Raw genomic sequence first — 27,548 nt, forward strand, 5'->3', positions numbered from 1 at the left:
GGCGGAAGCCCAGCGATATGCTTCAGAATGGGATCCTAGACCCATAGATTCTTGTCTGTCAGGGGGACGACTGGCGGGAGCTGGCATAAAATCCAAATTTGGCTGCTGACTTGAGTAAAAAAAGGCTCACATGTGTCCATCTACATAGAACTGGGCAAAGCTAGAAACTAAACTGCGCTAGACGCACACACCACCCACTAAATAGGAAGCTTCTCATCGAATGACATGAGAAAAAAGATAACCGAACTAAAGCAGTAATAATGATGTACATAAAGAAAATGCAGATGGTCTATCAAACTAGTTTACACCTCATCCCCGTTCGCAAAAATTCGAAAGGTCCTCCTGATAGGCACAACTCCCATGGCGTTGCCTATTTCTTCTATGACGGTACCGACTCCTTCTATGACGGGCATACTAGCCTAACCTTTGACATCATTCTTGCTATTATCTAGAGACTATTTCAAAAGAGGGCTGCCTTCTGTATTATCAGTGACACCATCGAACTGCCCCTCATCTTCAGTAAGCACAGCCTTCTCGTCCGATGCAAACTCCATCTCGTCGTTGGTGGTGATCTCCTCATCTGTGCCGTTGGTAGATCCTCGAAGGAGTAAGAGCTCCCGAAGGTCATCCTCGCTGATAATGCTCTCTACACTACCGCGCCGGATATAAGGCCTCGTCTCCCTCCGACCACGCTCAATGAGTCTTTCAATGCGCAGCCTGTTCGAGATGAACTTGATCTTGGGAAACGTCGACTGCTGGCCCTCGTGAATCATGCGTGCGAGACGAGCATTATCTGGATCAGAGAGGATGTGCACAAAGTCGGATAGGATCGTCTTGGGCCAGATTGTGACGGTTCCGCCGAACGACTGTTGAAGCCATAGTTGCGACCAGTCCTGACCCAGTGGCCTAGGAAGAAGCTCCAGCTGCCGGAGAACCTTGAGCCACTTGGTGAGGTCGAGCTTGATGTACTGCTCAGTAGCGCTGCCCAAAAAGCCACCCCTCCATCCTCTGCCACGACGATGCGTGACGGGCTGTCCAACCGAGCCTCTGCTGCTGAAGAAGAATAGATTGATGTGTGGGTTTACCTGACTGACAATGGTGAAGTTCACATTGAACTGCAGGTTCAGCGCACGGATGGGAATGTCAGTCCGCAGGCTTCCATCCTTCCACTTGTGCCCAAATGAGTAGGGCGCAAGATTACCATCTGCCTTCTTCATCATGAGCACCACAGGGTTGAGGATGCCCGGGACAGCAGCCGAAGCCAAGACTGCAGACCAAATGACACAGTCAGGAGAGGTCAGGTAGTTGCAGAGGATTGTTGGCGAGTGTGGGTCGGCGGGCACACACGAGACGTTTAAGATGCGACCCGTCCTCTCATATGCTTCCCTGAATGTCATGGACCCATGTGACCACCACGAGCACTGCTTCGCCCAGTCAACCGAGTCGAATCTGGCCCCGGTGGACCACCATCTTCGGAACCAAACGGTTATGGGCTCCCTGCATGCCGTGATCTTGGTCGACAGGGACGGGACCAGTAGCTTCTTTAGCTCCTCGTTGGTGCGGGTAGCTACAAGAGCCGCGACTAAAGCACCCCCACTTGTTCCCGTGATGACGTCGGGAAGAAGGTCCTCTTCCAGCAAAGCCTTGACGACACCAAAGTGGTAGTAGGCGAATGAAGCGCCGCCCGAAAGGCAGAGCGCGGTACGTCCGTAATTTGCACTAACCCGTTTAAAAATGCTCCTCTTGTCTTCCATGCTGAGCTGCTTAGTTTCGAGCAAGGCCGTGAGACTTTTCTCGACTAGAATCATGACAATGTCTTAGATCAGCTGCAAGTTGCGTTAAACAGGGGGTGGGATCGAGTCTAATGCACGCACCTTCGTCGACGTAGTTCTGCACCAGATTCTTGGTGCCGTAGTACGTCTGGCTATAGAGCCGAGGGTTCTCCACACCAACAAAATTGTTCTTGACGCATGCCTCAATCAGAACCTTGAGATCCTCGATTGGCGTTGTCTTGCCTTCGTTGGAAGACGACGATGACTGAGACCCGCTCGCTTCCATCTGCGCCGCTCTTATCCTGGAGCGTCGAAGGGAATCCCACACGCGCCGAACGGTTTTACTGTCGTAGTAGGCGAACTCGTTCTGTTCCTTCCACGCCTCATTCCCCAAGAAGTTGTCCAGGTCCCGAGCAGCCTTGACCCAGTCGGGATACCGTGACGTGGCACGCATATTGCGACGAAGCTTCTCTCTGCGGCCTCTCCAAGCCACAAACTGCTCGTAGATGAAAATATAGGCGCGTGTGAACAAGTACGTGACTGCCAATCCGACAATCCATGCCCCGACTATGAGCAGAAAAGGCCACTTCAGAAGTCCGTATAGGTACCCCTCGCGAGTCTCGTCACGCGTTCGGCGCCCCGGGGCTACAGCCTTGGAACGCTTCCGCCGCCGCGAGCTCTTCTTTTGCCGATGTGTCTGAGAGCCTACAACTTTCTCATGAACGGGGGCCCAATCCGACTGTGCCGTTATGAACAAAGATTGGCTCGAGCTGTTGCCAAACCCGTTGGCATTGTTGGTATCGTTATCGCCTGGGATAGGGGCAGTCTCGCCGCCGGCGGCCGCCGCATGCGCAGCGACGACTTGTGCATCGTCGGGTAGTACGCTCGAGGCGCGCTTGGTAAAGTCAAAACTGCTAAAGCTTCGCGCGCTGGGGCTGCGGGGAGATGCCAGGCCGTCGTCGGGCGGCTGGGTGGTATCTGGAGCAGATAGCGCCTGGATAAAGGCCTCGAGATCCTCCGGGCGGAGAAAACTGACGTCAAAATCGGGAAGAAGCGAAGGATCATAGGCGTCTGGTGGGAAGCCGTATGCCCTCGCAGGAACGTTGATCTGTTTCTCGGTCATTATTGTATAACGCTGAGCTCCGCCGCAGGAGGTTCTTGTCACGCTGCGGCGGACCGTGATTTTGCCAAATTCAAGTGTCACCCGTCGGGCGATATTAAGACGGGAGGAAGTTTTGGCGGTTGAATCGGTTTGAAGCCGGCAAGGTTCGAGTTTTGTCAAGGCGAGAAGTTGAGAGCTATAAACACAGATGTTCGTTTCTTTGCTTGAAATGAGCAGTCGTAGCCGAGGCAAGAGGACCTCGCACCAGAGATGAATGCGATATACTCGTTCTTCTATTCAGCAGGTCGGCTACGAGCCGCTTCTTTCTAAACAAAAATTAAGCGGATTTTGCAGGCGGAAGAGAAAAGAATTTTGATGGTTAACCGATCATCTTTTGTCGGCGGTCTGATGTTGTCGTGAAATAAAAGCTGTTCGATAATGGTACATTGATCACGTTGTTCAGGAACGCAGGCTTGGTTTGTACTACCCATGCCTTGTCTGGGTGTGTGAGGTGGTATGTCAATCAATGCCTGTCATCGGTGCAGATCGGGGGTGGGTGGGCTTCAGCTTAATGCGGGCTGTAAATGACGTCGATACGATACAGGGGATAGTGCCCTTACATAATTGAGATTCACATCTAGCACTGGTAGTCAACCAAAAGGTACCCCCTCTTTACCTAGCGATATTGTCTGAAATCCATATTCCCTCGAAATGATGTTTAATTTGAATTCTCAGCTGCTGAAGCATCAAGTTTATACAGTCAACAAATGGACAGCTTGTATTCTGCAGCTCGCAAGTTCGGCGTTGCTAGTTTACCTCAACCAACACGCCGTACGCTTTATGCAGCCGGTTGGTCCGAAAACTTACCTGGCTGGATACCAACCACTTTAAATTTGCAAAAGAAATCAACGTTGAACAACTTGCCGGCCGTGATGGTCGGGCCGTGCACGCCAGGACGCGGACTTGGGAAATGTTGGTACAAACAAGCACCATGTCATCAATTACCTGTGTTTCCCAACGTAAGGAGGGGCAAAGGAGAGAAGAAAAAAAAGCAATCGTTTCCTTATTCGCCTAGCATCGCATTACCAAAAACAGACTATAGAATCCACCAACACACGACATGCAGGACAAGCCTACACATACCATGCGGCCTCATTCCATGGAGCAGCCATATATGACAGCCTGCGTCTATACCCAGAGAAAGAACCCCGTGCACAATAAAAAGTAGTATGGGCAACCAATAAGCTTGGCGGATTAAACAGCCGTACCATCAGATAGAGAATGTGTTGCGCCTCATCGCCAAGACCTTCCCGCTCCAAACAAAAACAGAATACTTGCAACTTGGTATCTTTCTTCCTCTACACATACTGCGAAAGCCATCTGATACCCTCACCGTAACCTGTAAGTACGAGTAAGTCGATGTTGGTTAGTTTTGTGGGGCCACGTATGGTCAATATGAGTTAAGCCGCCATAGGTAAAATGCACATACCTTGCCTCATAACTACGGAGCACATGAACACCTCGATGGGCCTGATACCCTCCAAGGGCACCTTGCCCTTTCCGGTGGTTTGGTAAAGACCGAGCTGGTGCCTCAGCTCCTCCTCCGAGATGGCCTCGGGGTGGTCGATCTTGTTGCCCAGGATGACAAACGGCACCTTGGCCAGCTCCTCCATCGACAAGAGAGCATCCAGCTCCGCCTTGGCCTCGGGGAAACGGTCGTGGTCTTTGGCGTCGACAAGGAAAACAATACCGTTTACCTCGGGGAAGTAGTCCTTCCAGAGGCGGCGGGCTGGAAAGCAAAACCATTTGAACACGTCAGCATCATCAACTTCCATGTGCAGGCTTGCGTTGCCCAGATGGCGGTGGGCCCCCGGGACGTGCGTGTCCGGTGCATCCGAGGTGGCATGTAAAGAACGACATACCCTGCTGATGACCGCCCAGGTCAAAGGTGGTAAAGCGGACATTGCCGATGGCAAGTTCCTCGGAGGCTGAAGAGCGACTGTCAGAGAAGTTCTCACGGGTTTGGTTATGTTATGTCAACTTCGTTCGGGTACTCACTCGGGTGGAGAGTAGGCTGGAGGATGGCGACACGGTCGTTCTGTTGAGCGGGGAGCGGAGCTGTTAGTTTCGCAAACCCAATCCCAGGTTCTATGACCATGTTCGGTTTTGAAAGGATGTTGGTATCCAGAGACTAGCGGCAAACCTTCAGCATGTGCAACAATGTAGTCTTTCCAGCATTGTCAAGACCGAGGAAAAGCAGCTTCGCGTGCTTGTTGAGCAGGCCGAGCGACGACAGCACATCGTAAAACCAGTTGATGATCCACATTGTGACAATCGTTTGTTCCGCCGCGCTGTTTTCGAGACTTCTCGGTTGAGATCGGTTCTTGGTGATGAAAAAATTTGGAAGATCGCGAGGACGGTTGCCGGCAACTTGGTATCTTTTCTTTTTCTTTTTTGCTTAGCAACTGGTGTTTCTGCAAGTTCAAGTTGTCCGCGGTGATCAAAGCTCCTACGGATCTTCACCTATAATGCTTGTAGCCAAAAGCTGTCTTGTTCGTAAAGTCCCGAACGTTGATGCCTGAGGCTAGGAGGACTCAGTTACCGTACGCTACACTCATGAACCTTCTTACTGGGTACTGATTAGGGACCCACCAGCCTAATCTTTTGTGGGCCCAAACGTGAACTGGTCTAGAAGGTGCGGTAACGTTAGTGGGACTTTGGTGTGTTGTTTGTGAACCGGCTTTTGAGTCGTATCCAACATTGACGAAGTCTAGACTGGAATACATACACCTACCATCGACGTTATCTTCTGCTTGTTAAAAACTGAAGATGGTTATTCAGCTCTCTGGCTTATTATACAACAAACGACTTACTAAAGCTAACAAGGAGTACCTTGCCTACCTACCTGTCTTTCCAAGCGCTTTTCACTTTCAAAGCTGATGTGACTGACCATTTCCAAATTCGGTTTCATGTTGGTGCCCCGACTGTTGGTGAACCAACACATCCAACGTTTGGAGACTTCTGTCAACCAAGAAATATCACTCAGATATTGCCCGTGATAGAGCCCAATAGAACAGGCAATTAAGTCATCTAACGGTTAACCGACCACCTCTCTCAAACGATCAACCAACGTGAATTTGATGTGTGTGTGGATCTTGGGTATTGTAACAATTGTTTTGATGCACATATATCCTAGTATTACAGGTACGTCCATTGATGAGGGCAAAACCCCATATAGTTGGAACGCAATAAAATATCGACATGGGCGCCTTGTGGTGTTTGCTACCAACGCAGCTCACCCTTTTTCGCTGGGTCGCCCTTATTTGAACTATCCTTAACATCTTGGAATCCCAAGTTCTTGAACTCATCTCGGGCCATCAGGTTGCTACAAAACTCCAGTCAGTGCGGTTCTGAAAGCGATACTGACAGTCAAGTCACTTACTGATCCATTCGACAAGCCAGGTATGACTTGGCAAACTCACGACACTCGTTGTCGTTGACTCCCCTGACCTTTTTCATGCAAGCAAGATATGAAGTCATGACATGCTTGCACTCGCCATCGTGATCTAGAGGAAAGCTACCCCGTTGTGGTCTATATATGTTGAGGTTAGACAATAAAATGATATGGGGGTATGGCTTCGATTCCTTTTTTTGTTATTAAAAAAAAAGGAGGCCCAGCAAAACTCACGGGATGGGCTTCTGGTTTATTTGGCCACCGCCTGGTCCACCGAAAGCACTCATGGCAACTGATAGAGTACACCAGAAACTGCTTCAAAATTTCAATAGATCACCTCGGCGTCGTGAGTCGGCACACTTGGGTTGGTCTTGCGAAGCTCTTCAGCGAACTGGCATCAAAAGCAGCAGAATGGAGTAAAATCGATTTAAATACTGTGGATCCAGGTGACTGAATAGACCCAACATTGGTGAGGTCAGCTCTTGACTGTCCGTTTTGCTCCGGGCTGTCTGTCGGTTGTCTGTTCTCGCACGAGAGATGGAGCCTGTCTTCCTGCCTTATGCACGGTTGGTTGCGCGCCGCTTTTCCTGCAAGTCGCATGGGCGCTGCTGGGTTTAATGTTTAATTGGGGTTTGGGGGGCCCTCGGGCAAGCCCGGGGCGCCATTGTACTGTACTGTACAGCATTGCATGGTGGACATCCATGGAAGCCTGAGGCAACCAGCCAGGATCGCGCATAATTCTCATTTTCCAGGAAGATATGCCAACCCGACGCGATTGCACCCACTTGGATGATCGATAGGCAATTAATTCTTTTGCCCCTTGGCCCGTGGGACAAAAACAAAAACAAAAAAAAAAATACCAACAGACGCCCAAGCCAAACATGCACTGACGGGTCCCTTTTTTTGTCTTGTCTTGTGTGGTTGCTGTTCCCTTCATCCAGTCTTGTGCAAATAACAAAAAAAAAAAAAAGAGAGAGAGAGAAAAGAGGCCCTGGTTACTGCAGCTGCAGATTACCATCCGAAGAAATTCCAGAACGGGAGCTGGTCTGGTTGCTACCTGCCTTACTCTGACGTCGAAGCGGCATCCAGCTTTTAGCAGCCCAGTGAAACCCGTTTGCTGTAAACACCAGGCTCCGTGTTCCACGCCCTGGGCTTAAGCCGACTTAGCTTATCAGCCACGCCGCCATAAAGAGAGAGAGAGAGAGAGAGAGAAAAAAATTCTGGTCCTTCCGACAAACTTTTGCGATTCGATCTCGATTTGTTTCAAGGTCTCTTTGTAGACCACGGAACCGATTTTCGCCATGGCCGCCCTCGGAGACGATTTGTTGTCCACAGTAAACAAACTGCAGGACTTGGTCTTCAACACAATCGGCAACGACTCTCTCGATCTACCACAGATTGTATGTGCACCGGTTGCCACCATGGGAGGAGCAACAAACCCCCTTGGAGCCCGTGGTATACAATACCTGATCTGACTGACTGTTTGTAATGCGCACGCAGGTTGTCGTTGGATCCCAGTCAGCCGGAAAGTCTTCGGTCCTCGAGAACATTGTCGGAAGGGATTTTCTGCCCCGTGGCAGTGGGATTGTTACAAGGCGACCTCTGATTCTCCAGCTCATCAACGTTCCGGAGGAAGACGGCGCCGCAGTCGATGTTGGCTACAGATCTCCAGACGCCGCTAGGCCTGGCGAATGGGCAGAGTTCCACCACATACCCAACCGTAGATTCACAGACTTTGGCGACGTCAAGCGCGAGATCGAGAACGAGACGGCAAGAATAGCAGGCACGAACAAGGGTATCAACCGACAGCCTATCAACCTCAAAGTCTACTCACCACATGTTCTCAACCTGACCCTTGTGGATTTGCCCGGATTAACAAAGGTATGTGCTGTGCCCTGCAACAATGCTAAACTGCTTCAAGTCAACTGTCCACTCTAGCCCAAGGAGCCAAGGCTAACTTTGGGATAATTCTGATTTTAGGTCCCCATCGGAGACCAGCCCGGTGACATAGAAAAGCAAACACGCACGCTCATCTCCGAGTACATTGCCAAACCCAATAGTATTATCCTGGCTGTTTCTCCCGCAAATGTCGATATTGTCAACTCCGAGGCCTTGAAACTGGCCCGTCATGTTGACGGACTGGGAAGGAGGACTATCGGTGTTCTTACCAAAGTCGATCTTATGGACCATGGCACCAATGCTCTCGACATTCTGTCTGGCCGCGTCTATCCGCTCAAGCTTGGCTGGGTCGGTGTTGTCAACCGATCGCAGCAGGACATCCAGGGCAACAAGCCCATGGAAGATGCGCTTAAGGCTGAGTCCGACTTTTTCAAGCACCACCCCGCTTACAGGAACATATCGACCCGGTGCGGTACCTACTTCCTCGCCAAAACACTCAACCAGACGCTCATGTCACACATCCGAGACCGTTTGCCAGACATCAAGGCGAGACTCAACACCCTGATGGGACAGACACAACAGGAGCTGGCTAGCTATGGCGACATGCACTTCCACGGAAAGGAACACCGTGGTTCGCTGATTCTCCAGTTGATGACCCGTTTTGCCACGTCCTTTATTTCCTCCATCGACGGTACCTCGACCGAGATCTCCACCAAGGAGCTTTGTGGAGGAGCCAGGATCTACTATATCTTCAACTCTGTTTTCGGAAGCTCACTCGAGTCGATAGACCCCACATCCAACCTAACAGCCCTGGACATTCGCACTGCCATACGAAACTCAACTGGTCCTCGCCCGAGTCTTTTTGTTCCAGAGTTGGCCTTTGATCTCCTTGTAAAGCCTCAGATCAAGCTTCTCGAATTGCCAAGTCAGCGCTGTGTTGAGCTGGTCTACGAGGAGCTCATCAAGATCTGCCACACCTGTGGCTCTACGGAGCTCTCGCGGTTCCCCAGGCTGCAGGCTAAGCTGATCGAGGTCGTCTCGGACCTGCTGAGGGAACGGTTGGGGCCAGCGTCGACGTATGTGGAATCACTCATATCCATCCAAAGGGCATACATAAACACGAACCACCCCAACTTCCTTGGTGCCACGGCTGCCATGAGCAATGTTGTCAGCGAGAAGCAAGAGCGGGAACGGAAGAAGATCATTTTGGAGGAGCGCGAGAGGCGAGAAAAGCGGCGACTCAAGGAGCTCGGAAACGGTGACAACGCTGAAGACCAAGACGATACGGCAAGTGTAGCTGGTGGCGACAGTGCGGGAGGCACAGCGCTCCGTAAGCAGGTTGCCAAGGCGGGTAGGAGTCTGTCACCAGGCCTCCGGGAGAACGGTGCGAGCGGGATTGCGTCCACCTTGAATGGGATGGGTCGTTCGGCATCGCCCGCGCGATTCAACGGCCAGGGCTTAGGCAACGCCAAGGATTCGTTTTTGACGTACTTTTTTGGCAAGGACGGACCCGGAGGCCTGCCAACAAGTCAGCCATCGGCACCTAGGCATATTGCGCAAAACTCGCACTCTGCCCTCGCCCCAAGCTCACGCAGGAACGAGGACAGGATGTTGAGGTCCCCCATTCAAACCTACCGTGATACGGAGCAGGAAATGGGACTGGAACCTGGCGGTGGTGATTCGTTTGCACAGCCATTTGTGAGTTCATCTCCACTTTCCGATTGCCTGGGGGACCAGGATTGTTACTATGATAATAAAATTGCACTTCAGAATACTGACCCTACTTTTTTTAAACCAATCTAGGGTCACAGTGGAGAGCCGGCGTTGACTGACAGGGAAGCCATGGAGACGGAGCTCATCCGTGCACTCATCTCGTCTTACTTCAACATTGTCCGCGAATCAATTGCGGACACGGTCCCCAAGGCCATCATGCATCTGCTGGTAAACCATTGCAAGGATGTAGTGCAGAACCGGTTGGTTAGTGAGCTGTACAAGGAGGCCTTGTTCGAGGAGCTCCTTTACGAGGATGATGGTGTTGTCAAGGAGCGCGAAAAGTGCGAGAAGCTGCTTCAAACGTACCGCGAGGCAGCCAAAATCATCTCAGAGGTGGTATGATGAAGCTGTTTGCGCCATGTTGGACTAAATGTAAATACAGAGAGAAAAAGACGTGGTATATGGAAGGCGGGAAGAGTGCCAGGGAAAACAGATACAGGTTGCCCAGATAACCTGTCTTGGTACCTAAAATACCTGCCTACCTGGCACATGTAAGCTTTTCAGAGGACTTTTGAGTTTGCTGATTTGGGGGATAGGGACGCCGCCAAGGTTGTCGTCCCCATTTCAGCTGCAGCCACCCCGTGTGTTTTTTTTCTCTGCTTGGGGGTGGCATGGCATGTTTTTACCATATACACAACTCCTTTTTCCCTCCCATTACGGAGCGATGTAATTCAAGCTTATGCCATTCTTATATTATTCGCACACATACTTAATATTGGGCTTTCACCGTCGATATGTCCCGGGGGCTTGTAATCCCTTGCGTAATCAAATGCCAGTGTTGTACTGTAAATATCAGGAGTTGAATTCACATCTGGTGGATGTGTTGGTCATCAAGTCAACCATATATCATCCCGGCAGCGGCATACCCTAGTTAGTTGTATATACTCCAAGTGAATTTACTCTGTAGTGAGGTCATGCCTTCTGCAGTCGCCGATGCTTCATCTTCTATATTATAGTTATGAATTACGTGATTCGTTGGCCCCCATACTGGGCTACAAGTACATTTTTTTCTCCTGTATTGTACATCGTTCCTCTGCTGTCTCAACTGGTATCCTGATAACAACTGCCGAAGTATTTGTTGCAGTCCATGAATATCTTTTCTCCTTCCCTCTAAATTCGCTGCGCAGCCCAGAGAATATCGCACAGAAATATCTCAGCAACAGGAAAGACATCCTTCCGTCACAATAGAAATGCTTCACATATATCTAGGCCGCCCTGAGCCAATAGGTGGAGGCGGGGCTGATGGGTAACGGGGGTCATACTCCTCAGCAAATCCAGTATCTGGACGAGAGTGAGGAACTGACTCCTGTCTCACAAAAGGCGCTGGCGCTCGTGAATCATACATGGGGTGCGCCGATTGACGAGACACCGGTGGAGGATGATTTGCACCTGCGGGCTGATCATAGGTAGGGTAGGTGCTTTCGGGATATACCGGTCTCTCGGCCGCAGGTAGGCGAGCGTTGGTGCCAGCGTAGTACAGCCCTGGCTCGGGGCCCCGCCTTAATACCGGTCGTCTTATATAATATTCTCCCTGAGCGTCACGAGCCCTAATGAGCTCGTAAGTTTCGTACTCGACGGGTGGGCGGGAGCGACGCTCCTCCTCGTGGGTTCCGTAGTAGTCACGAGAGGCCATCGGCGGCACGCGGTCATAAGGTAGCAAGTCTTGCGAGACAACAGCTCGATGACCGTATGCCGGTTCTACATGTGGGGGTGGAGGGCTTCGTTCCCGGTAATGTTCAGGCGGAGCCTCATCGGAATACCTGGCAAATCTCGGACCAGGAGAGCGAGATCGACGTCGTTCATCGGCCCGTCCGCTGCTATAACGCCGATACTGTGTCTGGGGCCCCGGGAATGTGTCTGAGTCCCTGCGGGGATCATCGACATATGGCTTTGTGGTGGGCTGCTGCCTCATGTTGGCAGCTGCGCGATTACGCTCCTGGTCCAGGTAGAGCTCCAATGCCGCCAACGGGTCAGAGCCTTCTCGCTCAAAAGCGTTCGGTGCTTGATGCGCGGGCGTTGTGGGCGGATGGTGCTGTTGTCGGAAGATAGGGCTGGGAATTAACTCTTTTGTGGGAGGCTTGCTAGGCAGTGAGGGCCTGGAAAGTGACATGCTCTGCCGAGTGTGACCACGAGGCCTAATAGTGCCCTTTCCAACTTCCGAGCCGATGGGGGCTGGCCTTTCACGGGAAACTGATTTTGCTCTGGCAGGTGCCCACATGGCACGAACTTTGTCGCCCTGGTGGAGTGAGTCCTCGTCACCATATATGGGATCACAAGCCCTGGGTCCGCCTGTGTCAGGCCTTGGAGCCCAGTCATCCGCTGCCCGGTAGGTGCCGGAGCCACTGTTGTTACCCTTGCTGCTGTGTTTCTTTTTCTTGTTCCTTCCGTCCTGCCCTTGTTGCGCTTGAGTGCCATGAGAAGACTTGGGAGCCCCGTCGCCAATGGCCCCAAACTTGTTTCCGTTTGCATGGCCATTGATTGCCCGCGAATCAGTAGTCAAAGACGCCGAGTCGTAGAAAACATCACGCTTATCGAGCGATGCATCCTGCAGCGAATTGGCGGGTTCATAGGCACTCGGCCAGCGGCTTTCCCGTGCTAGATGAGAATTGTTACTGGGAGGGACAGGGGTCTCGAATATCTGAGGAAGCGATTCGCCCAGTAGTTTTTCCTTCTGTTTGTCGCTACTGGCAGATCGGCGAAGGGCTTGCATGCCAGCTAGGTCGGGAAGAAGTATCATGTCCGAGGTCCACTCAGGAACAGGAGCATGCTCACCCATGGCGATGGCTGGCTCAACGTGCCTGCTCTGGAAGTGGTTGACTAGCTGGGGCATGGAGAACGACTTGCGATCCTGCTCTGTTGGCGGCGGATTGACGTAACCGGTATGGCAAAGCTTGCACAGCAGCCCATTGACATTTCGAACTGGTCTCATGTCCTTGTTGCCCGACAGGCCATCTATGAACATGGTGAGCGGTGCAGGTTCGTTGAATTTAGCATGGAACCGTTTCGCCATGTGGTAGATGATAGCCTGCAATCTAGCACTCCCAGGGAGATCTTTGACACTCGAAGTCGAATTCCATAGTTCACGAGAAAGCTTGGCCATCTCTTCCAGCTGAACACGATAGCGATCTGGTCCTGGCTGGCCACTGCCGTAACCATAGCCAGGGTTGCTTTGATAAGGACCATGGCTATGGCTGTATCCTCCTGCAGGTAGCTGCGGGGTGAGTTGAGGGGGTGCAATGGGGGGAGGGGCTGGTCCATATCCCGAAGGCGGGTAGACGCCGGCAGGTACTGGGGGTCCGGGGTACTGTGGATGGTAAGGCATCGGAGGTGCCTGATAGGCCGGAGGACCATAAACCTGCTGGCCTGGACCAAAGCTCGGTGACACGTACGACGGCCCTTGCGCACCACCCTGGTAGGTCTCAGGATAAGGGGGTGCAGCATAAGGTGCGGCAGCCGGAGGAGGAGGGGGATACGCCGGTCCGTGCTGTGGAGGAATTGAAGCAATACCAGTCTGGTAAGGAGGGTAGACATGACGCATTTGGCCATTCTTTTGCTGCTGGGCGATTTGCGCCTGTGCCTGGTTGTGCAATTGCCGAGCTGCACGCGGATTCGGGCGGAAAGGTGGGATTTCTGGCCACTCAGCACGCCAGTAGACCACTATGCTCCCGAGGCTGAGTGCACCAGTGTGCTTGGCCGCGTAATGTTGAACCACTCCTTCAAAACCGTAGTATTTGAAGTTGGCGTCGCAGCCGTTGCACAGAAATAGCTCCTTTCTGAGCGACTCTGTATGAGGTCTGATCTTGACGTCGAAGATCCACTTCATGTTCTCCAGCGTCAATTTCTGAGTAAAGGGTCCTTTAGGCGGGTCAACGATCGGTTTCTTTCCGAGTGCTCTAGCAGCAGCGGCATCCTTGGCGACATCCGCGTAAAACTGCTTCCGGACATGAAGTAGCACGCTAGCTGCAAACTCTCCGCACATGTCCTTGGAAACCTTATCACCGTCGTCCCAATTGTTCTCTATGAAGTCGTCAGCGTAGCGCGAGATCCGAGCCCGCAGGGGTCCTTGTAGTTCGTCCCAGTCGCTATCAGACACCTCGTCATCCTTGTTGGCATCTGCAGCCCTACGGCGTTCTGCAAGCTCCTGCTGCAGGGTTGCCTGTAAGGCAGCCTCCCTCTCGCGTTGTTCAGCATCTGCCCTCTGCGCAAGCAGACGCGGTTTGAGCAACTCCCAGCTGCTGTCATCCAGCGGTGTGATGATCTGTGTGGCAGCTTGGAATGATGGTATATGAACCAGCAAGGTTGGCTGAATGGGCGGATCCAGTAAAGCTGCGCGTCGCTCTATCTCAGCTCTCCGTGCAGCTTTCAGTTCTGCCACCTCTTCCCGGGTTCGTTCATGCTTAGATCCGATGTTGGTGCGAGGGGGCAGAGACGCAAGGCCCGTTGCCACGGCTATGTCGGCACAAGGCTTGGTCAGTCCAAATTTCAATCTTGTCTTAGGAGGACCCCGCGAGTCTGGCCTACCTGTGCTGGCTCCTGAAGTGACGGTTGGTTGCGTGGTGGCTGATCCGGAAATATGAGGTTGGTTGAGTATGGAAGTGTTCGAGTTTTCTATAGCCTCCAGCTCATAACCGATGTAAAGCTTAGACCGCAGCCTATCGATGCCACCAGAGCTGGCATAATTTTCCCATCTTGACGAGTCCTGTTGCAGCTCGACTCCCCGGCCTTCGAGTCCCTTGAGCCACTCCTCTGTCGTGGCCATACCCAACGCCTTGACTTCCAAGAACTCGTTCTTCAGCCGATCCACACATTCTTTCCAAAAGAGCTTTGTGTATTGTGCTTCTTTTGGTAGCTGGCCACGCTCGGCCATGGAGGCTGAGTATGCATCCAGCCTGTCGGTCAACAATACAAACGGAATCGCAACCATAAGAGCCGATGGAGTAGAGGAGGACAGGAGCAGGTCGATCTCCTGTGAAATAGTCAGACAACGTTGCAGAAGTCTGGAAAAAGGAAGATACAAACCTTGACAGAGTTTTTAACGAGACAGGGTCCGCATGTACGAGTTGCAAACGGCCACACGACGGCGACGCGGTCCATACCCGGTCCAGGGGAAGACTCTGCGGTTGCATGATCAGCATCGCCGGCACGCTTGCCACAGTGATGGCAAGCTGAAGAACATGCCAGTTTCCACATGTCAAGTTCAGACATAGACTTGAGAGGAGCAGGCATGCAGGGCCAAAATGCGCGCCTTGAAGCCTTCCATAACGAGTCTGGCTTCAAGACGACGGCGGGACCCGGGGTCGTGGGCGACTCCCGAGATATTGAGGGGGTGCACAAAGAAGGATCAAGATATGAGTGGAACAACTTGTTGACACCCATGAGGTTTCCAAGAGTTTTTGGGGGACAAAATGTGAAGATATAATGCCATATCTCGACAGGTAGAAGAGAGCGGTCCAGTGGAAGTGTTTGCTTCACTGCAGGAACAGGCATTCCTGTAATGGAATCCAGCTTCACCTTTTTGGACCTTTCCGCGGCGGTCTCTGCCCCAGCTTTATCATCTGGCTTTGGTTCGCCATCTCCCTGTCGATCGTCCGTTTTTCGTTTGCGAGAAGGCTGTTCCTGTGGATCTTGAGGGTTGTCGAGTTGTCGGTGAGGCTCGCTGGTTCGTTCGTCTGAGGCGGCTGACAGGCTTTCGGGAATGCTGTGGTCAGATTTTGAGTGAAAGGAAGCATCCGTCGCTGTGCTATCTGGGCCGTCCCTGTAGATGGAACTATTGCTGCCCATCTCGTCGGTATCATCGGAATCCAGGCTGATTTTTTCAGGGCTTGCAGTTACTGTCGTTGGTGCATCGCGAGCTGCGGACGTTGCAAACCCTTCCGGGCCAAGAGAACTGCCAGAAGACGCGGTGGAGTCATGCATGGAGAGAGTGACACGGAAATTCCTTCTCCAAATCAAGAACAGACTTTAGGGAAGCGGGCATTGGGGTATACACAAGGGAACGGAACGATAGAGCTAGTGCAGTCGAGCAAATACTCGCCACGGATGCAGGGAGAATTGAATTGGAGAACGCTTTTTCCACAGTGAAAAAGTTGTTCGGTGACGCGTTGGAAAGCCAATGGGCAAAGTTTTGGAGAGTTCAGGACGCAAGACAAAATGGCTTTCGGCCGCTGCCAACACAAGACGGCGGCCGACTGGATGGATGAATGAATGAGTTTTCTGACGAAGGTCGGATTTTTGGGGGGCCAAGAAGAGATTGTGATTGTACACCTGGAGAAGGTAAAAGACGAATTGTGCAAGATTGTATCTCTGCGACGAGAGCTGGTGCAATGCAATGTAAACGCGTAGCCTTGGGCGGGTGTTGCGGGCTACGATGTTTTGGTAAGTACAAACAATGTTGCTGTTGGAAAAAGTTGCAGCGCTCCGCAACCAGATCCATGTCGAATCACAAATTTTTCTTGGCATAATTGACCCATGGGAGTTCAATCTTCGTACTTTTTGTGAAAGTGGTCCGGACTCCGAACAGCCTATGATTGTTTAGGTACGGAGAACCTAGGCAAGCTAAGCCATCATTGACAGCCGCCTGTGGAGCCTGAGCAGCCATAGGTAGGTGACAATTGAACGGAATTTTGGGTGGATATCCGGGCGCCAAGCCACCTTACCTATGTTGACAACTTGACGTGCGGCGGGCAGGGTCGGGGTTGTTTGTACTACCGTATAAATGAGGTACCTGGGACGAAACGACAGTTAGCCATCTTAGCCACGGTAAAGCACTGTACCGACATTCTTCTTACAGGTAAGTAGGTAAGGTAGGTAGTACAAGTCAACCCGCGGCTCGGAATCTTTTAACCAGACCATAAACGAACCGGTCTTTGTCCTCTCAATCGCTTGATTCAAGCAAACTCCATAGGCCGCAGTCATGAAGATCCTTGCATTGTTGTACATGCAGATGGATCATGGGAGGGAGTTCATTCCCGCCCCTAGGCTCACAGGCTCACACAGCCCGCTCAGCTTACGACGTCCACATCCCCTGGCACCAACCCAGCTGTGGATGAGAAACGCCGCTGGGCTGTGGAGAAGTGGGCAATTTTTAGGCCACCCACCCCCACAGGTTTGGCTTAGTGCTAGCTTTACCGCCTCGAGACAAAACAATTGGTTCTCTCGTACTGAACCAATAAATTTACATTGTTTCGAAACCAAACTACACCAACGATCAAAAGCCATGGCTGGCCAGTCCCAACTTGTGGTATGGGTAGAAAGATGCCGTTGTCAACCCATCAACCCCTGGAGGCCGTGTTCTGACTAGGGTTGGAGGCCATAGTGGCTGGCGCCTACAGGCTGTAGTTCGCGCCGTTCTATCTGACTTGGGACTCAGTTGTCAGATATGGCTGCTTACTACTATTTTCAAAACTCTCATCTCTTGCGTAGTCTATGTTAGCCTGCACTGTTGGATCGTACAGATCCTTCACCCTTCCCCCCCCCCCCCCCCCCCCTTCTTTGTACAGTTGTACATTAGGCGCCAGCCACTTAAACGACGGGCCCTCGGGTGTGAATAATCAATCCACTTTTTGACAAACAGGCAAACACCCTCAGTGCCTTTGTCCCACACGGCCCTAATTTTACTTTTCGCCTTCTTTCAGAGAAGCCCTGCCCAGTAATCCAAGGGGTGTCCTTGATTGTCGGCGATATAAATCGTCAAAGATCGCCATCTCACCTGCCACCGACTTATGCAGCCACCATCACCCCTGAAGTTTCTCTTATACCCAACGCGAGGTACAAAAAGCAAAGAAAGCGATTCCTCTTACCTATTTACAAGCTAGCCACCTCACTTTTTTTTTTTTTTGCAACCTCATTGTATTGCTTGATTCCACACACTCGATCTTTTGAACTTTAATTTTCTCTACTCTTCTCTTTCTGTTGCTTATTTCTCCCAAATTATACACAATGCGCGCACCCACAGCATTCCTTGCCATCGGCCTCCTGGTCACCGCCGCCGCCGCCGCACCCTCGAGGAACATATACGCGCGCGATCAGGCAAAGGACCAGGCAAATGATCAGCCCACATATGAGCGCATCGCGGCTGTGCCTGCGCTCTTGGAGATTGCCCCCGACTCCGGCTCTTGCGCTCCCGAGCTAACCGGGTGTGCGACCGCCGAGCAGGTCGCCCCCCTGCTCGCTGAGGCCCTGAGGGATTACAACTTCCACGAGAGCCCTTGGGAGATGGCAGCCGTAATCTCGTTGACGGTCCACGAGAGTGCTCAGTTCAAGTACAGAGCTCCGGCCAATGCCCAGCACGCCGAGGAGTTCCCCCTCAAGGGTACCTCCAACATGCAAAGCGCAGATGTAAGCATTAGTCCTCCTTCCTTCTCTTGTTTATTTTTCTACCATGTCTTTTCTGCTCAAATGTTGACCATGCCACAATAGTTCAACTATAAATTCGCCAAGTCTTTGCCCGCCATCGCCAAGGAGGTCAACGACATCGTCAAGGACGCCCCCAGCGGCGCCAGCCTCACCAAGGACCAGATGAAGAGTCTCCTCAAGGTCCTGCAAAGGGACGAGACCAACTTCGCCTCGGGAGCCTGGTTCCTCCGCAACCAGTGCTCCGAGACAATCCGCAACGGCATCAAGACCGGCACCCGCAAGGGCTGGGTCGACTACATCGGCAACTGCGTCGGCGTCAAGGAGAACGCCCAAGACCCCGAGTGGCAGAAACGGGAGGCTTACTGGAACAAGACCGTCAAGGCTATGAAGCTGACCATCAAGACTTGAAAAAAGGGACGTCTCTAGTAGTATTTTTTTTTTCTTTTTTTTTTTTTTTGCTTTCCACATTTTAGCATAGTCTTCTCATATAGTCTCTGCGAGACTTCATAGGCGTTGAGCGAGTTTGTTTTTCTTTTCTGTCATATTTTGGTCTTTTTGGGCTCCTTCTTTCACTTTCGGTTGGTCCAGTTCTTAGTGGTTACTTCACGATTCTCGATACCCATTAACTCTGGAAAAGATTGAATATGTGCTCGTCATAGCTTTCGTTTTTATCGCGCATGCTTGCTAGATTGCAGCCTCTCTGTATAACTATATACCTTTCTTTCGTTCATGAAGCCATGTTAGACCTGCAGTTGGGTCTACATCTCATGGTAATTCTTGCAGACTTACTACAATAACCACATGAGTAACAAAACCTCACACAAGACAGAGCGAAACTTGCGAAACAAACAAATTGACATATTTGTAGTCCAGATAGAGCAACTGCTATCAAATTCTGCTGTTTTAGATACCGCAGTACCGGGTTGGAATGAAGCTCGGCCCAGCATGTTAAGACTCCACCAAGTCTTGTTGTGATTTTCATAAGACCGCAAGGCTCAAAGTCTCCACCATTTGATCTCGGCATATTTGCCGGTTTGCCGGATATCGTTCAATTTACTTCGCTGGCGTCGATCTACTGATCAAGCTCTACGTAGTTTGCAGGGAACAGGCCTGACTTGCCCTGGAAGTGCCCGAACCACCAATCTTCGTCAGGGAACTCGAGGTTCATTACTTTTGCTCCTTCGGGGAAGCTCAGCTCTGGAGACGGTGAGTTTCAAGTTAGCAACTTTGCCTACTCCGCATAATCATATGGGCAAAAGTTTTCGAGATTATCTTACCATTATCTTCCGCGGCTTCATAGTCGTATAGAGCTGTGGCCGTCGGGCCCTTCGCCGCCTGTGCTTGTGCGGCAGCAGGAGCAGCAGCAGGAGCGGCAGGGGCAGGGATAGCAACAGAAGCCTGTGCTGGAGCAGGTGCCGGTGGCGGTGGCGCAGCGGCGCCAGCATCATCATCTTCAACAAGCTCGACATAGTTGCTGGGGAACAGTCCACGCTCGCCTCGGGAGTTTGTACCCATCCACCAGTCCTCGTCCACCATCTCGATATCGGTGACGTACTGACCATCCACAAGCTCTATCTCGTTGTCCTCAGCCGCTTCGTAGTCGTATTGAATCAATGCACGCTTTCCTCCGCCGGCGGATGATTGACCTGCTGCGACTTGAGCCTGGCCAAACTGCTGCTCAGCGACCGCGGTGGCTGCCGTTCGCGCCTGGGTGTCGTGCTCCTCCTCAAGCTCCTCCTCTTTGGGAAGCGCACGCTCGATCTCACGGGCTGGAATGGTAGGCTCAGGAGCTGGCGGTTCGATTTCGGGTTCGGGTCCGCGAGGAACAGGCATCGCAACGCGAGGGGGCGACGGAGACCTTTCGGGCTCTTCTTCCTCCTCTTCCGGCTCAGGTGGGCGTTGTGGCAGACCTGGAAGTGCAAAACCGCCAGCAGGGGCGACTGGGCGGTTTGACATGTTTGGAGGCGGAGCAGTGGGCTCATCGACGCTGCGATCGCCCCCGTCGGGGGCTTTGGGTGCGCTTGGAGCGGCGCTGCCCATGGGAGGAGCCTCTTTAAAGCGATCGCGGATGGATGACACCCCAGCGGGTGATGCTGGCTTCTCCTGCTCTCGCTCTGGCTCCTGGTCATCGCCTCCGGTCCTCTGCTCAACAACTGCGGCGCCCCCGCGGCCAAAGTTGGTCGTCTGCACAGTGCCCCAGCTCTTACCCTGATAACCGCTCTGCCACCCACCACCGCCGCTCTTCTGGGCAGCCACAGGAGACGCAGGGCCTGGCGCTGGAGCTCCCGTAGAGGTAGGCGTAAGCCCTTGCTTGCCTTTCTTCTCGGCCCAGAGCTGCGCAGGAGTCTTGCCTCCTTGGTCGGCAAAGGTACGACTTGCAGCACCGACTGGAGGCGGTGCGGGAACTGAGACCGAGGGAGAAGCCAGGCCAAAGGCACCAGGAACTGGTGCTTTCGTGCCAGTGAACGAAGATGCCCCGGCAAATTTGTTGGCCACCTTCGGCTTTGGCAAAGACGCCAGCCTCTCGGATTGCGGCGCAGAGAACGCACTGCTCCGTTCCGAAAGTGTCTTGGGTCTGTCTTCGCTGTCATCGGCTGCGGGTTTCTGAGCCTTGGCTCTGATGGCTGCAATATCGACCTTGCCGACGGGCTCATACGCACCCTTGACGACTGTAGGTCGGTCATCCGGCTTTTCCTTTGCCGCAGCTCGGATAGCTGCAATGTCAACCTTGCCTACAGGTTGGTAGGCTCCCCTGACCACCTCAGGCCTGTCATCCTGAGCGGCACTGCCACCGTTAAACCTCGAGGGCTCCTGCTTCTGCTTTACCAGCTCCGCCATGTTAACTTTGGTAGGCTTGTAGGCCGATTCGACTCGCTGGATCTCGGTCCGGTTAACGGGAGGCGCATCCGCTCCCCAACCATCCGCATCCACTTCTTCATCTTTTCTCCGTCGGGCCTCGACAAGCGGGTTGAAGGAGCCTGCACCGCTTGAGGTCTTGGGCGTGAAAACCGGCTTCTTCGCGATGGGAGGAGCACCGCCGGCGGGGGCCGGGGATGGGGCTGATCCGCCGGCAGTGTACTTGGCGCCAGACGCATCGGCGACCTTTTGGATAATAGACTCAGGGCTCAAGTCCGCATCAGAGCGGGCAGTGATTTGGACGTGGTATCCGTGCAGGACTTTGGAAACGGCGGCGAGGTGGCTGGTAAAGTAGCCCTTGGTTCTTTCTGGAACTCCTCCGCCGCACCATGCAATAAGCACGTTCTTGGGAAGACCCGAATTTGTGTCCTTGACTTTGACGAACGCGAACTGAATACGACCCTCGTTGAAGTCCTCGAGAAGCTCAGAGAGTTCGCCATCTTTTGTTTGGGCAGGTCAGACGTCAAACGTCAGCACAACGAGCCCAAAAACCAAGGCAAGTAAATAGAAGGGCACAAAAGCTAGGTACTTACCGCCCTTGGACTCAACCTTGAGGACGCTTTCCTTTGAGCCGCTATCCTGAAAAGCATTCAAAAGTGGCGCCTGGACAGAGAAGAGAGCCCATTGCGCAAATGTAGGGGAGCTTGAGGACGGGGGCTGGCCGTTGACGACACCTTGGTAGCTGCTCTTGATTGACGGACCGTTTATGGAAAGGTTTAATGACGCCATTGTTGAGGGTTTTGCCTCGGAAACGAAGGCGTCTTGACTGTTGCTGCAATCAATAGATTTTTGGTAGAGAAAAACAAGTCGGTTGGTGAAAGGTTGTGGTCAGTCCTAGAGCTTCGCGCGCAGTGCTATTGACGTTGAGTGCGAAGGCGAGCGAGCTGGAGAATTGGCGAGATCGCTGATGACGGAGGAGGTAGGTGGAGGATCCAATGATGGCTGTGCAAGCTTGCGTCGTATGCGGGCATACCATCCATACCTTACTTACCTCAGTGAGCTTGTTGGCACCTGGCACCAAAGCAAGAAGCGGGGCCGTTTTCCCAGGGGCCAAGACCCTGACCGACCTACGTAATCTGGTGGGGGCAGGCAAACTGATTGGGATTGGATGATTCTAAACAAACGTAGGCCTGAAGTCGGCCAACTTTTAGGGACAGGGCAGGCTGTCAAAGCTCCATTTGCGTTAGACCGCCCGTGTAACTACCACATAACGTAATTCAGCACCACCTACGCGACTTTAGTCGATTTGGCACCATGCGTATCACGAAGTAGCTCGACTTAAACAATACCTTCCAGTCGATAGGGCGACTACATGTTGGCACATGGCACAAAGACGTGGCTCTCCTCCGTGATCTTCAAACTGTATATTGCGGCGCTGCTTTAGCGGCCCCTCAATCGCCCAAAGGACGGGACGGATGACTGTTGCTGCCGCTAACAAACCTGGGATGGATATAAATATCGATTGCGGTTCTGCTCTCCATCCCAAACTCGCAGGACACAGTTGAGGACGGTGCAGCATGTCGAAACTCCTTATTGTCAGATATGTACTTGGTACGTAAGTCTAGCAAATCTTGACTTGGACAGACGAGGACCAACTCTTCCATAGCGCGCATCGGCCGGGCTTTTGTAGCAATTTCTTATGGTCAATTTACGCTTACGGCCTCACGTCACATATGCATACTTGCGTATTCTTTTTCAACGCCCTCAGGAAAACGCAGGCAATCTTTTCGAGGTATCAGGCCTGCAGAGTACGATGCGCTGCCTCATTAGTCTCACAAGGATGCCATACCACCTCTCTTAAGCCCCTTACTAGCTCGTCACCCTAGATTCGCATCATATAGTTTCTGGTCTACTACAGCATGAGTACCACGAGAAAGGCCCTACAGCAAGAGAGCATCACACGGCCATCGAAATGCCTCACCTCGAGGTGCCCGAAGATGATGCCGGGCAGTTTATAAGGGGGAGATTGAGGGGCAATACCCCTATACGACGAGCCCTCTCCAAACACAAGAACAATGCAAGAGTTTGTAAATTATGATAATTACAAACACCCCAAAGAACTACCCACATCAGGTGCCTGTGGACGAGGGATTTCGACGGGACAAGTCACGCAGCATAGAGGCGCTTCTGTGTCCACCCCGGGATCGAACAAGTGGTTGAGGAGACCTACAACGGCAGTACAGATGGTCCGCACGCGCACGACCATGTCGTGGTGGCCTAGAACAGCTATAGTCAGGGGCTCATCCCATACCAGGGGTAAACTTGCTTCCTCGATGCTGCTGCCGGAGTGGAGCTTGTCCCTCTGGCGGCCCTGGACTATGGTCTTTGAGCCAAGATGCCGCCGTGTCGCTCTCGGCGGTGATCTATTGTCTTGCTTGGATTGATGCAACTGATAATGGTGCAGCTCCGCGAAGAGCTTATGCGCAAGGGATAGGCCGATGCTGTTGGTGGGACTTCCGACCAAAGTTCTTGCAGCTATTTTCTGTAACCGCGGCTGACGAACTTGACTATCATTATGAACACATGTCGACACTGGCGAACTTGCCGCACCGCTGTGAAGACAAGATGCCCGCACCGATCCACCACCGAAGTGAATAACCAAGGATGTGTTTGACCTTCAAGCCTGATATTGCCACTAGATAAGTAATACCAGACTCCCACAAACGCCGATTTGTCTGCTCCCTATCCAAACAACTTGTTCCTCTTCTTAGAGCCGGTCGCTGTGAAGCCTGGGGGCAACCGTGAAAGATTATTCACTGAAAAATCCTGTTTTGTGACGATTTCGACTTTTTTATTGTGGATTTCTACAGGAACGGCCTCTTTGCGGCAGTTTTCCACGAGTTGGACAACCTTGCCGTCTTGGAGAACGTCAACCTCGCAATTGATAAAACGAGTTTGGGGTGGGCACTATCAACGGGGCAGCCGGAACAGGGAGGGCGGCGCCGGAGGCGGAGTAAAGGGCCGTAGCGGTGGCTGTAGCCAAGGTGAACAGGTAGTTGGTCTGTATGGTGTTCATGGTAAGGTTCTTGTTCAAGCTTGAAATGCCTTGCCTACACAGATTCGCAGGTACAGTAGTTATATTTGTATGATCAATATAGAATATGATGACAACTAATCCTGCGGCTCTCTATGTTAAAACTGGCATCTGAAGGCTCCCTTTACCGAAATCAGCGTACTCTTGAGTACGAAGCCCATGTTTTACCGACCAGGCGTCCTTTGGCTCTGCATGCCAGCCTAGGCGTAGATGGGTTTACCAGAGGATCGACTGCTGCAAGCAGTTTCATATCGGATCCTCAGAGAAGTGCCAAAGGGTAGTTGAGGAGGGTGTGTCCGAGCTCGCCGAGTGGCAAGTCACAGCTTGACTTGAGTGGCTGCCTGAGTGATCATAGAGTTACTTGTATCCATTGCCCTTACACTTGATTCACAACATATGAAATCGATCAAACTATACGTTCTTCAAATCTAGCCATTTACGACACTGATATGCCTTAAATAACGTCGGAATCACATTTTCATCAGATCCACTGACGCCAATGCAGAGTTTGAACGAGGGACGTAATTCTGATTAACCCTTATGTGCACACCGGACACTGCTGCTATGTGGACGGCATTGGGGCTCTTCCGATGGATGACTGCCCGACCAACTAAAGCTCTAAGCACCAACGATCGCACGTTTAATCAGTGGTCCCATATTCTAAGATAAAAAGCCAAGACACTGTGTTTCCCACAGGTAGCAGCTCCTCCCCCTACAAGCTTTGGTTACCATGCTTGCCGCAGCAACCTTGGTTCCTGTGGATAAGATTAAGATTGATGTTAAGGTTGATGGCAGCACCGAGATCCAGAAACTAGGGTATACCCCAGCAATGGAGTGGCCAAAAAGATGGAAAGCGCCATCCCACATATACCGCAATGGTGCCCTTTTCAATGCTTATCCACCAGGCTCCAAAAGATTCCGGGGCGGATGGAGCAGCTCGAGTTAGATAGCTGGAGCGTTAGGGCCAGTTGTTGCCTAGCGAGCGGGCAGAAACCAAGGTGGACCGCGACGAATTCCCCGTAGCCAGTGTGAGGAAAACGGGTAGCCGGGTGCATGTAATACCAGGTAGAAGACATATGGGGAAACAGGCCACCGGCACATGCTGACCAACATTCGATTTAAATATTGAACATCGCCACACTCCAAGGATGTCCAAATATATGTGGGAATTGTCCCATGGTTCTCATAAGTCAAGGCTGGACGATGCAAAGTTGGCAGGAGGCAAGTACGTACTGAAATGTTTGCGTCGATGGCACATAGTTTTGTATATTTTTCTTTTGTATATCGATCAAACCGGTTTCCGTGCTGAAATCAGTCATGACCTTTTGCTAGGTCACTACTAAGGATGCTGACCTGTTGGGCAGGTGGCTTAAGATAGTAATGAATGCACTACCGTCATGTATGCTGAGGAACGTGAAGCCATGTATACATACATGAAACAAAACATTCAAGACATGTATGCAGTTAAGCCCCTATACATTCCTTCGGTTTGATATGTACTTCGTATGTAAACAAGTGGTTGCTGCTCCCGTACCTAGATACCTACGTATTTTGGGTCAAAGACTCTTATACTTGCCCAAGGTAGGCAGGTAGGTAGGTAGGTAGGTAGGTATGCATATCATCACCTCAAGAACACCAGAAAGCGAATGCCAATCAAGACGGAATACCCACAGAGGCCGGGGTTTCAACAGTGTACCGGGCAATCTATCCAGCCTAACGGACTAGACAGCGCGCACTGTAAAACCCAGTACGGTAAGTTTCAAAAGCAGGTGGCCATGCCAGCCTTGGCACAAACCGGTTCGGCACAGGTTGCCGACCGTCAAACGCCAAGAATTTGTAAATTGAACGACAACTACACTACGACAGACACTTATAATATCCAGATAATTTATATACGGATACCTATCAAATAGTATCACGGCCTGTGAGAGGATTTTGACCATTTATTTCTCAACTAGACAACCTGCCCAACCTTATGTACATCACGCTATTACAAGATTGGCAAGACCAGAAAATATGTGGCTTAGCCACCACAAACCATACGGTGAAAAAAGAACACAAAAACAACCATGAAATCGCTTCACAATATCCCGTCAATAAGACCAGGATTAACACTCCAAGAAGCACTAGATGAAAAGCGTGGTCAGCAATGCACAGATGATAAAAACACGAACTGGGAGCTGTTGCTGCGGAGATGCAACCATGCGCAAAGGCAACACGACCGAATAGAGTAAAGGGGCTACTCACAGAGCAACAGTCCTCGATGCCTGATGAATCGTTGAGTTAGCAAGACTGACGCGTATTTTTTTTTGGTGGTGTTCTTATGGTAAATATGAGGTAGGTAGGTAGGTAGGGAGTTAAATGTCCACTTACAATCACAGCACATGCAGCATGCGCAGGCCGCCAAGAGACCCTATGCATCAACACCACAAATGTCAGCAAAGAGTTCAAATGAGGCTGAACATCACACCTGCGCAGCCAGGTTGCATCACAATGGTGGATTCTTACAGCAAGACAGCCTTTACCAGCACCGCCGCTCTGTTTTTGCGGCTGGCCTTGAGGGGGCGGGTACTGCTGTAAACCCGAGTATACAAATCGTCAGCATGTCACCCCGGATGGTCCGGAATTTCTCATAACCGCGGTTGCGACAAACCTGATACTGCATCGGGGGGCCCTGCTGATAGTATCCGCCCTGAGGAGGAGGGCCGCCTTGGGGTGGATAGTATGCCTGAGGTAAAAGGGGGTCAACGACTGCACATTTAAGCGATTTCGATCGAGTGCCAAGTTTATAGCAATAGCATACCTGCTGGGGCGGAGGAGGCGAGTTGTACTGGCCTGGAGGCGGGCCGCCTTGGTTGTTGTAGTAACCAGCAGCGCTCATCTTGACGATTGTTCTGGTTGGATAGTGACTGAGCGCGAAAGCAAACAAGTGATGGTTTGTCAATCAGCGAATTGAAATAAAAAAAAATCACAGCCCAAGATTGGTTCTTCAATGAGCGGGAGGGGAGAAAAATAGGGAATCGTTTCAGTGATCAAAGTTAACCGTCGTGGAAGTGGAGGGTAAACCGGCTGCTGGCACGAGGACTGATGAGTTGAGTTGGATGACCGTGCCCAGACCAATGAGACGAGGCGGGGTGGGGTACAAGTGGCCAACCTTCAGTTTGCCCGGTGACCAGGTGTGTGTTGTGTTGTGGGTGTGGATGACGAGGAGCCGCACCCTCAGACCCGGAATGGAATGCAACC

The 27,548-nt window shown here is 51.9% G+C and overlaps 10 protein-coding genes across 10 annotated transcripts; 3 read left to right on the top strand and 7 right to left on the bottom strand.

Moving 5' to 3' along the window:
- Positions 1-123: 123 nt before the first annotated feature.
- Positions 124-3,392, bottom strand: MGG_12849 (patatin-like phospholipase domain-containing protein). The gene is made up of 2 exons (XM_003717166.1): positions 1,875-3,392; positions 124-1,798 (listed from the first exon to the last, which is right to left on the bottom strand). The coding sequence occupies exons 1-2, from the start codon at positions 2,893-2,895 to the stop codon at positions 456-458; spliced, it is 2,364 nt and encodes a 787-aa protein (XP_003717214.1). The 5' UTR covers positions 2,896-3,392; the 3' UTR covers positions 124-455.
- Positions 3,393-3,860: 468 nt separating this feature from the next.
- Positions 3,861-5,446, bottom strand: MGG_06362 (small COPII coat GTPase). Its single transcript, XM_003717167.1, has 5 exons — positions 5,078-5,446; positions 4,933-4,972; positions 4,797-4,862; positions 4,364-4,663; positions 3,861-4,273 (listed from the first exon to the last, which is right to left on the bottom strand). Exons 1-5 carry the CDS (start codon positions 5,198-5,200, stop codon positions 4,233-4,235), a joined length of 570 nt encoding a protein of 189 aa, XP_003717215.1. The 5' UTR covers positions 5,201-5,446; the 3' UTR covers positions 3,861-4,232.
- A 529-nt stretch (positions 5,447-5,975) lies between these two features.
- Positions 5,976-6,927, bottom strand: MGG_12850 (cytochrome c oxidase assembly protein COX19). The gene is made up of 3 exons (XM_003717168.1): positions 6,563-6,927; positions 6,317-6,466; positions 5,976-6,259 (listed from the first exon to the last, which is right to left on the bottom strand). The coding sequence occupies exons 1-3, from the start codon at positions 6,613-6,615 to the stop codon at positions 6,157-6,159; spliced, it is 306 nt and encodes a 101-aa protein (XP_003717216.1). The 5' UTR covers positions 6,616-6,927; the 3' UTR covers positions 5,976-6,156.
- A 350-nt stretch (positions 6,928-7,277) lies between these two features.
- Positions 7,278-10,733, top strand: MGG_06361 (dynamin-A). The gene is made up of 4 exons (XM_003717169.1): positions 7,278-7,728; positions 7,829-8,209; positions 8,309-9,925; positions 10,031-10,733. The coding sequence occupies exons 1-4, from the start codon at positions 7,630-7,632 to the stop codon at positions 10,340-10,342; spliced, it is 2,409 nt and encodes an 802-aa protein (XP_003717217.1). The 5' UTR covers positions 7,278-7,629; the 3' UTR covers positions 10,343-10,733.
- Positions 10,734-10,855: 122 nt separating this feature from the next.
- MGG_06360 (uncharacterized protein) lies at positions 10,856-16,426 on the bottom strand. Its single transcript, XM_003717170.1, has 3 exons — positions 15,020-16,426; positions 14,522-14,966; positions 10,856-14,449 (listed from the first exon to the last, which is right to left on the bottom strand). The coding sequence occupies exons 1-3, from the start codon at positions 15,914-15,916 to the stop codon at positions 11,196-11,198; spliced, it is 4,596 nt and encodes a 1,531-aa protein (XP_003717218.1). The 5' UTR covers positions 15,917-16,426; the 3' UTR covers positions 10,856-11,195.
- Positions 16,427-17,783: 1,357 nt separating this feature from the next.
- On the top strand, positions 17,784-18,817 carry MGG_06359 (uncharacterized protein). The gene is made up of 2 exons (XM_003717171.1): positions 17,784-18,337; positions 18,419-18,817. Exons 1-2 carry the CDS (start codon positions 17,939-17,941, stop codon positions 18,761-18,763), a joined length of 744 nt encoding a protein of 247 aa, XP_003717219.1. The 5' UTR covers positions 17,784-17,938; the 3' UTR covers positions 18,764-18,817.
- A 183-nt stretch (positions 18,818-19,000) lies between these two features.
- On the bottom strand, positions 19,001-22,249 carry MGG_06358 (amylase-binding protein AbpA). The gene is made up of 3 exons (XM_003717172.1): positions 21,805-22,249; positions 19,633-21,711; positions 19,001-19,552 (listed from the first exon to the last, which is right to left on the bottom strand). Exons 1-3 carry the CDS (start codon positions 21,998-22,000, stop codon positions 19,428-19,430), a joined length of 2,400 nt encoding a protein of 799 aa, XP_003717220.1. The 5' UTR covers positions 22,001-22,249; the 3' UTR covers positions 19,001-19,427.
- Positions 22,250-22,813: 564 nt separating this feature from the next.
- MGG_17188 (uncharacterized protein) lies at positions 22,814-23,705 on the top strand (the record flags this gene model as incomplete). The annotated part of the gene is made up of 3 exons (XM_003717173.1): positions 22,814-22,822; positions 23,130-23,294; positions 23,676-23,705. The coding sequence occupies 3 exons, from the start codon at positions 22,814-22,816 to the stop codon at positions 23,703-23,705; spliced, it is 204 nt and encodes a 67-aa protein (XP_003717221.1).
- Positions 23,706-24,075: 370 nt separating this feature from the next.
- Positions 24,076-24,466, bottom strand: MGG_17189 (uncharacterized protein; the record flags this gene model as incomplete). Its single annotated transcript, XM_003717174.1, has 2 exons — positions 24,076-24,321; positions 24,434-24,466. 2 exons carry the CDS (start codon positions 24,464-24,466, stop codon positions 24,076-24,078), a joined length of 279 nt encoding a protein of 92 aa, XP_003717222.1.
- A 1,717-nt stretch (positions 24,467-26,183) lies between these two features.
- On the bottom strand, positions 26,184-27,488 carry MGG_06357 (uncharacterized protein). Its single transcript, XM_003717175.1, has 6 exons — positions 27,109-27,488; positions 26,959-27,033; positions 26,814-26,879; positions 26,679-26,718; positions 26,553-26,572; positions 26,184-26,431 (listed from the first exon to the last, which is right to left on the bottom strand). Exons 1-6 carry the CDS (start codon positions 27,184-27,186, stop codon positions 26,414-26,416), a joined length of 297 nt encoding a protein of 98 aa, XP_003717223.1. The 5' UTR covers positions 27,187-27,488; the 3' UTR covers positions 26,184-26,413.
- Positions 27,489-27,548: the final 60 nt, after the last annotated feature.

This window comes from Pyricularia oryzae, chromosome 4, assembly GCF_000002495.2.
Source record: "Pyricularia oryzae 70-15 chromosome 4, whole genome shotgun sequence".
NCBI classification, from domain to species: Eukaryota; Fungi; Ascomycota; class Sordariomycetes; order Magnaporthales; family Pyriculariaceae; genus Pyricularia; species Pyricularia oryzae.

Bases quoted from the DNA above. Each gene is read 5' to 3' on its own strand.
- MGG_06361 (XM_003717169.1), top strand. From the start codon at position 7,630: ATGGCCGCCCTCGGAGACGATTTGTTGTCCACAGTAAACAAACTGCAG. The intron at 7,729-7,828 runs GTATGTGCACCG...ATGCGCACGCAG, and splicing joins CTCTCGATCTACCACAGATT to GTTGTCGTTGGATCCCAGTC. The intron at 8,210-8,308 runs GTATGTGCTGTG...TTCTGATTTTAG, and splicing joins ATTTGCCCGGATTAACAAAG to GTCCCCATCGGAGACCAGCC.
- MGG_06358 (XM_003717172.1), bottom strand. From the start codon at position 22,000: ATGGCGTCATTAAACCTTTCCATAAACGGTCCGTCAATCAAGAGCAGC. The intron at 21,712-21,804 runs GTAAGTACCTAG...CCCAAACAAAAG, and splicing joins CAAGGTTGAGTCCAAGGGCG to ATGGCGAACTCTCTGAGCTT. The intron at 19,553-19,632 runs GTAAGATAATCT...CACCGTCTCCAG, and splicing joins TGAAGCCGCGGAAGATAATG to AGCTGAGCTTCCCCGAAGGA.
- MGG_12849 (XM_003717166.1), bottom strand. From the start codon at position 2,895: ATGACCGAGAAACAGATCAACGTTCCTGCGAGGGCATACGGCTTCCCA. The intron at 1,799-1,874 runs GTGCGTGCATTA...TCATGATTCTAG, and splicing joins GCAGAACTACGTCGACGAAG to TCGAGAAAAGTCTCACGGCC.
- MGG_06357 (XM_003717175.1), bottom strand. From the start codon at position 27,186: ATGAGCGCTGCTGGTTACTACAACAACCAAGGCGGCCCGCCTCCAGGC. The intron at 26,880-26,958 runs GTTTGTCGCAAC...TCGGGTTTACAG, and splicing joins GCCCCCCGATGCAGTATCAG to CAGTACCCGCCCCCTCAAGG. The intron at 26,719-26,813 runs GTAAGAATCCAC...GTTGATGCATAG, and splicing joins CTGGTAAAGGCTGTCTTGCT to GGTCTCTTGGCGGCCTGCGC.
- MGG_06362 (XM_003717167.1), bottom strand. From the start codon at position 5,200: ATGTGGATCATCAACTGGTTTTACGATGTGCTGTCGTCGCTCGGCCTG. The intron at 4,863-4,932 runs GTGAGTACCCGA...GTCGCTCTTCAG, and splicing joins CCAGCCTACTCTCCACCCGA to CCTCCGAGGAACTTGCCATC. The intron at 4,664-4,796 runs GTATGTCGTTCT...TTTGCTTTCCAG, and splicing joins CCTGGGCGGTCATCAGCAGG to CCCGCCGCCTCTGGAAGGAC.
- MGG_12850 (XM_003717168.1), bottom strand. From the start codon at position 6,615: ATGAGTGCTTTCGGTGGACCAGGCGGTGGCCAAATAAACCAGAAGCCC. The intron at 6,467-6,562 runs GTGAGTTTTGCT...CAACATATATAG, and splicing joins ATAAACCAGAAGCCCATCCC to ACCACAACGGGGTAGCTTTC. The intron at 6,260-6,316 runs GTAAGTGACTTG...GGAGTTTTGTAG, and splicing joins CTGGCTTGTCGAATGGATCA to CAACCTGATGGCCCGAGATG.
- MGG_06359 (XM_003717171.1), top strand. From the start codon at position 17,939: ATGCGCGCACCCACAGCATTCCTTGCCATCGGCCTCCTGGTCACCGCC. The intron at 18,338-18,418 runs GTAAGCATTAGT...ATGCCACAATAG, and splicing joins CCAACATGCAAAGCGCAGAT to TTCAACTATAAATTCGCCAA.
- MGG_06360 (XM_003717170.1), bottom strand. From the start codon at position 15,916: ATGCATGACTCCACCGCGTCTTCTGGCAGTTCTCTTGGCCCGGAAGGG. The intron at 14,967-15,019 runs GTTTGTATCTTC...ACTATTTCACAG, and splicing joins TCGTTAAAAACTCTGTCAAG to GAGATCGACCTGCTCCTGTC. The intron at 14,450-14,521 runs GTAGGCCAGACT...GTGCCGACATAG, and splicing joins CACTTCAGGAGCCAGCACAG to CCGTGGCAACGGGCCTTGCG.